The sequence below is a fragment of the Limulus polyphemus genome, unplaced genomic scaffold, assembly GCF_000517525.1.
Source record: "Limulus polyphemus unplaced genomic scaffold, Limulus_polyphemus-2.1.2 Scaffold2301, whole genome shotgun sequence".
Classification (NCBI taxonomy): domain Eukaryota; kingdom Metazoa; phylum Arthropoda; class Merostomata; order Xiphosura; family Limulidae; genus Limulus; species Limulus polyphemus.
The window spans coordinates 68,900-76,796 of NW_013667911.1; the positions used below are offsets into that span (position 1 = coordinate 68,900).

General features: G+C 35.1%; 2 protein-coding genes across 4 annotated transcripts in view; one reads left to right on the plus strand and one right to left on the minus strand.

Moving 5' to 3' along the window:
* LOC111087562 overlaps positions 1 to 3,015 on the minus strand; it is a 5,741-nt gene extending 2,726 nt beyond the window's left edge. The window contains exon 1 of the mRNA XM_022394594.1: positions 2,831 to 3,015. Within this exon, the coding sequence (XP_022250302.1) occupies positions 2,831 to 2,859 (29 nt within the window). The 5' untranslated portion in view covers positions 2,860 to 3,015. The remainder of the gene's footprint in view (positions 1 to 2,830) is intronic.
* LOC106466559 (zinc finger MIZ domain-containing protein 1-like) overlaps positions 1 to 7,897 on the plus strand; it is a 149,854-nt gene that overhangs the window by 32,134 nt on the left and 109,823 nt on the right. The gene's annotated exons all lie outside the window — the stretch shown is intronic.

The window sequence follows — 7,897 nt, forward strand, 5'->3', positions numbered from 1 at the left end:
TAATTTATAATCAGTCACAAGAACGTCGAATCCGAATCACTTGAAAAAAACACGGGGGTGCTTAACTTTTTTCCAGGTGTATATATCCATTGTAATGAAAAAAATAAATAAAGAAGTGAAAATCCCACTAATTTTAAGCTGTTAGATTAACATTGGAATTGATATATATTGATACATTTAAGTTAACTTGAATCACATTTGATCTTTCTACGAATCGATAACATTTAATGCCACTGTGATTGTACAAACGTGGCTGTAATGTCTTGTCGAAAGGATTCTGTATTAAAAGAATGAAACAGGCCCAAAGATCACTTTATCTTTCATTAAATCTCATGGGTCGAGCGTGGCCTAGTGATTAGCATGCCCGTAGTGTGAATCTGAGGAATCATTGTTCGCTACTGTCGCCGCAAAAACACACTCCGTCCTTTAAACCCGTGAGTGCGCTATATAACAGTGATGGTCAAATCCCACTGTTCGACCGACAAGCGTTATTTATATAGATTTGTACAAAATTCTAAAACTAAATTTTGTCTTTCTCATTTGGTCTTATCAGATGTTATCTAATTTTGATAATTTATTTCATCATGTTCTTATTGTTTTCCTTATCAAATTGAAGCCTTTCGCATTTTATCTGCCACCTTTTTGAAAAAAATTGACCTGTTGCGTTCCATTTTGAAAAAAAATGCAAATTTTTCATCGTGTTTCTCCCAAATCACTGCTTTTATAAAAACTGAAGTGTTTAAAATTGTTTAATTATTTTTTCAGAAGAGTGAAAAACGAAATCAGGTGGTCAAGACCTTGCATAGCTGGAAAATACTTTAACCACCTAAATTATGGATGGCCAACTTTTTATCTGTGCTCTGCCCACCACGGGTGTCGAAACCCGGATTCTAGCGTTGTAAGTCCGCAGATACACCGCTGTGCCCCTGGGGGGCAACTTCTTTATGCTCGTGGGTTAGTTTCTTACTTGTAGTGTAGTCTGGGGGGTCGAAACTGTATGACCGGGTAAAGTACGTTCAGAGTATTTGTTTAATTTAAATCTTAATTTCTATTGTCTACTATAGGTCATCAGTTAATTATATGATTAGAATAAATAGCTGGGTAAACATTTAAAGAAAGTTCTAAAAACCGCCACGGGACTAATTTGCTTGGCCACTTTTTCGGGGGAAAACAGTGTCCGTGTAAAGTACATTCGTGGGTCGCTAGTTGCCTATTTATGACTTAAAACTATATCATTTCGATGGCTTGCCCCAAGATTTAGTTTTTCAACTAACTAATGAGGTTGGGGATGACACATTCTTCTTTGTAATTTCATATATTTATCTAAAGAATATGAACTGAGACCAACCGAGATTCGAATCCAAAGAACCTACAACTCGGGAAGGTACTCTAACTACCCAAACCAGGATAATTCATCTTTGTTTTTTTTTTACCCATGGAAGATTGGACAGCAGATGATATAAACGTTAGGAAGTCATAACTTGTTAGTTATTTGACTTATTGAGTGGGAATTTCCTATTATAATTTCCTCTGAAGTAAATATTTTAATACATAAACTTGAAGATTATTTTGTGGATAATACTTAGTTCACGGGTCGAATAAACTCAGTCGTGTAGCTGTCAGTTGGACCATACTGATGTTCTAAACACCCATAAGCAATGAAATCTCAATTGTTGCAATTTTAAGTCTTAACTTCATTGGTTTTCTGAAGACTGAAGATGACAAGAATCTTAATCGTACCTATGGCAACTAGTAAGTCTTGGATTTAAAGGACTTTTGGCATACTCGAAGAGAGTCGTACTAATTTTAGGAGTTAAAAACAAATGCAGAGTATAAAAAAACCCTCAAAAACAATGAGGTGCATGATGCCCGAAACTTGTGCCATCCGGGATTCAATAAATCTTCTTAGCATCCAGGGTGGGTGTGAAGTTCATTCAGGCAGAGAATGTCCTTATATTGAAACTGTCTTCTACGTTGAGTGTAAAATTTTTCGTATGTAAAAGAATGATCAGGGTTTAAACTAAAGGTAATTTGGAGACCAAATAAAAACCCATTTTCACGAATTCGCAACGTAATACTGTACATTTTCTATCTGTGAAAATATCTCGTTTTTTATGTAAACGTGTGCTATTTAAGGTATAGAGGGTAGGACTTGGCCTTATGTTGAGGATGGAAAGGTTCGATACAGAAATATTCTGCTAAATATGCTCCGTATTCTCAGTTGTAGGTGCGTTACAAAAGTAACAGCCAATCTCGTTATCCCCAAGAAGTAGGCAGTAGGTGCTGCTAGCTGACTGGCCAGCAGTCCCAAGGTAAGAACAGCTAGCTATTCATGAACCCCTGACTTGGCTGTTTAGTCCATATATCGCACAAGATGCCGCTCAAGCTAGAAAAATGAACCTTACATCATACCACAAATATGATGTAACATCTGGTACCTCATTTTCACAAAACATTACAAGGTCATCATTAAGATGTTTAGTACTGTAATGGAAATACCGAATAGTCCTTATTAAAAGAGAACCAAATGTTTAGTTATGTTTGACACAAATACGTTTTACTTTTAAGTTTTAAGTTCTTACGAATTCAGAAATCACTTTTGTAAGAGTCATTCCTAAGTTCCTACCTTTGTTGACCTTTTTTGATAACAAAATTGAATTTTACAAACCAGATTAATAAAGAAAGAAAGATATTAAAACTGACTGTTGTTCAAGTTCTGTAACTATAAGCCATGATATTTAGAAAAAATCTGGAAAGCACCAAAACGTTATTTTACTTTTTCTTGGTTATTACTTTCCCTAAAAGGTTACAGGGGTTATATTTTACCAACCGGATATCATGCCGAGAAGCTACTGGCATTGGCTGGAAAGTGTATATCGGCCAAACACAGATGTCAAGATGGCAGTCATGGCGTTAGAGAGCATGTTAGAGCAAGAGAAATGCGGAAGATGATGCGATCTGTAGCACGAGAAACCCGGGAGATGATGTGATTTACCGAAAACTATTTTGTTATCTCAAGAAGAAACCGCTTCAAGCCATCAGAATGAAAGTCTTGAGTAGTCAGTCGAATATTGATTTTCTAGGCTATAATCCTTTCTGAAGATTCACCGACACAACCGAGATCATCACAGTGAAGTAACTGCTGTATTCGGAGTTAAGATTTTCCTTTCATCCTTGCAAGAACCAAAAGACGATACATTATTATATAGTCGTAAATGACACAGGAAACATTTTTAATTGGATTTTTACAATTACGGTTTCTTTTGTCGAAAATTCATAAGGTTAATATAACCCGAGAAGATATTGTCTCATACGTTGGTATTTTATATTGGCGTTAAGAAAAACGAAGTGGAAGTATACTTACAAAACATAATTGGTGAAATATTATACTTTTGCTCGAGTTATTAAACTATTGTTGAATGTATTTTATTTTCCTTTTGTTTCCCATTTGCGCGACATTGAAATTATGTGGAGAAGAGAAACGGTTTAGGTAGTATATATATTAAGTTAGTGATTCAATCTGCATGGTGTGGCCTCACGTCTCCAGTTTTTCTTTCCTTATGTAAGCAAATGTGCACGTTTTTCTTATTTTAAACAGATAACTTTGTTTAGAAAGTTTTTCAGGGAAAGTCTTTGCTGCTCATTTGGATGAATTTGTACGATACCAATCGATATAGAAATATGGGTTAATCGATGGTGTTTCCGAGAGCTAGAAAACAAAACTGTTTCGTATAGCTATGAATTATTAGGCATATTTGGTTTTATGTGGTTGAAGAAATGAAGATTCGTCAACTAAAATATTGCAAAATCAAGAAATTTTCAAATGTAGCTATTTCTTTCTCAGAGTGAAATATTTGTGTAAATGAAAAATCATTACATGGATATCACGTATTTTTTTTAATACCACAATTTTTACTAAGAACCGTAATAAAAACACAGTCGCATAGAGACATAAGCTACTCTTTTAGTTTTTTAGTTGGTCTTTTCCAGTGCAATAGAACGCCCCCCCTTTTTTAATGTGATGATGTATTATAAAGTCAAACTTCTATTCATTCTACCACTTTTCGTGATGTTTTTGTCAATATTCAACTTCAACTGACGGCTCAATTGTAGCGTGCTGTTGCTGGAAATCAAAGGCAGTATTTCCGTAATGCGCATTTCTTGCAACTTATAAACACGCAAGCTTACATAGTTTTCTTCTAACTCTTTATTCATTATTGATCAGACAACCAATAGATCGGTTAGCACGTGATAACTGGAAAAGTGATTCGCTTGGAAAGGCCTAGCAACCACGGCAAACATTTACTCGTAGTCAAGTGCGACGCCGTAATTACATGGCTTAGTGATCGTCACAAGGCCACTCAACGCTTCTTTTTCAAAGCAAACTTAAAACAATATGACGTTTCTGCCATCCCTCCTCACACACACATACAAATCTTGACTTACATCTTTAGTAACCAACACATTGCCCTAGAAAGAGCCAAGAACTTGGGTTCAGTACTTCGTTATTAAGCAAAACCTAGTTCATTGATTTTTTCTTAACAAGTATTTCGTGCCATTCACCGTACCATATAAGGTAAATCTCAAGGCGCAGAGGGTCAGTGGTTCGTGTATAACTTGCTCTCTCACACACACACACACCTACACATATATTTGTAGAACCAGTAAATTAACGGCAATGTGTATGAATTTGGCAACTTGACAGTTTTTTCAATTTTTATACAAGAAACTTGACTTTATTTGGGCTGACTTATCGATACTAAAACGGTTTCTTATAGTTTGTGTTGGACAAAAAAATAAATAATTGAATATATAATATAGTTTAAAATAACATATCATAATACTTGCCACACCAGATGAGAAAAACGTATTAAAACTCCTAGATTACAGTAGTGTATTATATAGGTCATCTTAACTAGATAAATTGATTTGTCTGAGCTTGATTACACTTTACTTTAAAAAACTTGTAATGCTGGTTAGGGTGCTCGACTTGCAATCTGCGGGTCGCGGGTTTGAATCTTTCAGCTGTTGGGGCGTTATAATGTAACTGTCTGTCCCACTATTTGTTGGTGAAAGAGTAGCTCAAGAGTCGGCGATGAGTGATGTTGAATAGTTGCCTTCCCTCTATTCATGCTAATCTAAATTTTGGAAGATAAAGTTCAATATACAACCATATTTACACGCAGTTTAGTATTAGTTTCGTTTTGATAATATTTTCTTCTATAGGGTGGGAAGAGGCTGATTAATTTATTTAAATTTTGGTTTGTACTCAGTGCTTAAACACTGCTACATCTCTCCGAATGGGAAACCTGGAATCCGTTTCAAATTTTTATCATTATTTTTAAATCTAAATAAAGAAACTAGACATAGTTTTAAGACTCCCTAGGCTTCGTTATGAATTGTTATTTGGCTGATGTAGTTAGTAAGTTGTTAAATTGCAGTTGTTTGGGAAAACCTGTATTCCTTTCAAAGACTAGTTTTATATCGTAAATAATAACGTACGTTACTGTTTATCGAGAAAGGTGTTTATTTAGCTTACTACGGGGTTTGTTACAAGATCTTGTGATTAGGGGTGTCGACCCTCTCCAAAAGGCAAAATGCAAGCATAGTGTTTGTTCTCAGAGTTAGGAAAATGTTTGCATAAATATCCTATAAAGTTTTAAACTTTAAAAACTAATAAATGCTTCGACATGTTCAGTTTTTCATGTGTGTGTGTGTGTGTGTTTGGTAAATGGAAAAAAAAAATAGATGATATATTTTTCAGCATCGAAAATGTGACCTGTTAAGTCATCTTCAGAAAATCCGTATTAAGAAGACACTACGTAACCTATTCTATAAACAAATAAATGGAACATACAGGTTTAAAAAGAAATAATGCGAAGTTGACGGAACGTTAAATCTTCTCTTTATTTTAGGGCTGTACATGGCCTAATGATTAACGTGTTAGGCTGCAGCCGAGAGGCCCAATGTTCGAACACGATTCCACTTTTCACTGTTGGAGCGATATAGGTGTGACAGTCAATCCTGTTTTTCAATTAAGAGCTGCTTCAATGGCGGGCCCCACTTGTGGTCAGCATTTCTGAAAACGCGGATGACGCTGAGCCTGAACATGGAATCACTGACCTGGCCGCTTAGCCCATCAATGTCGAGGCCCAAAATATTAATACATCTTTTTATTCAGTTGTAATAGCTAAACTTACTGCGTCAGTCTTCGAATTCCTCAAGAAATTTCATTCATCAAATTGTAATATTAGATAGACACCACCTGTGTTTGTCTTATAGCACACAACACTGTTATACAGATTGTGCATGAAAGCAGAAGTCATTTTTATTTAACCAATTATTATTATTTATTATAAAACATGATCAGAGATTCCTAATTCCTCCTGTAGTCCTTGTAAAATTGTTTTAGTCTCTTTTTTGTATTCATGATTTACATCCTCTAACTAATTTTTATTAATTATTGCTTTATTTTCTACTACCTTTCCCCATCAAAGTATAATTTTGTGAGGATTTACGCACATTTTTGCCCCTGTTGAGCGATATCTAGATAGCTGTAGTTGTGAATAAATGAAGTTTACTTACTTAATAAATTTTTAGTAAAAAACAAAACCCTTCCAATATTATGTACATTAGTAAGCACTCGCTTTTATTAACAACTAAAGTTTCTTGTCAGTGTGTTTTTTTAAAGACTTATCGTTGTGCCAGGAGATTAGAACACTAGAGATTTATTATTAGCCAAGTGTGCGCTTATGAATGTGAAGCTACAGCAGTGGTTATTATTTATCAATAGGAAATGGAGTTGCCACATAATAACGTGTGCTTCTAGTTGTCCTGTAGTGAAGCCACTCGTAGTGCTTGTAAGCGAAGACTTTAGTGAATATAAGCGATAGTATTGATTGTCATCTAACCACGTATAAGGCGCGCCAATCGAACTGGTAATTAATGGGCAATGAATGAATTAGATGTAAGCATTACACGTTAAAGTACTTATTTCTCACTACTAAAGTTCTAAGTTATACTTTGTTTATTGTTTCGTATTGAATATCACAGTCTAATAAGTTATCAGCTGTGTTACGTTTATCCTTACTCAAGTTATATAGTTTAAAAAAAGTTAATGTGGAGGTCTGTAATCCATCTGAACGGTTTCAACGGACTTTTACCCTTCTGTTCTTGAAAGTTGACGTTTTGATCTGTTAGCGCAGGTTTTAACGATTTAGGATATCATTCAATCTCCATTGTTTTATTTGAAGCCCCCGTATTTTCTAGAGGTCGTTGTAGTATGGCAAAACTAATTTACATAGCCAATTAATGCTTTTCCTTACAGTTTCTAATGCATGCTTATTTCAGAAACAATACAAACGGACTTTTTAAAGGCCTAATACAAAGGTAACAAAATAATAGTCGTAAAAACTCTGCTTTAATGTCAGCATTATGTGAAGTTATATAGGCTTCCCCACTGAAACAAATACGAAAAGTAAAGAATTGTATGAAACCCAGTAGAATTTCTTCTGTGTAATTAGATCCCTAGCCTGCCTTCATACTGATAAGAAAGAAACAGCGTAGCTTGGTAGATAACCATATATCCTGGGGATAAGCCAGTAGTATGTGGCATAATTACCGATAGAAACAGCGTAGCAAGATAGATAGCCAGATTTTCTACTGATAAGCAAGTAGTGTGTGATACAATTACCGGTAGAAACAGAGTAGCAAGGTACATACCTAGCCTTCCTAATTATAAGCAAGTAGTGTGTGGTATAATTACCTATAGAAACAGAGTAGCAAGGTACATACCTAGCCTTCCTAATTATAAGCAAGTAGTGTGTGATACAATTACCTATAGAAACAGAGTAGCAAGGTACATACCTAGCCTTCCTAATTATAAGCAAGTAGTGTG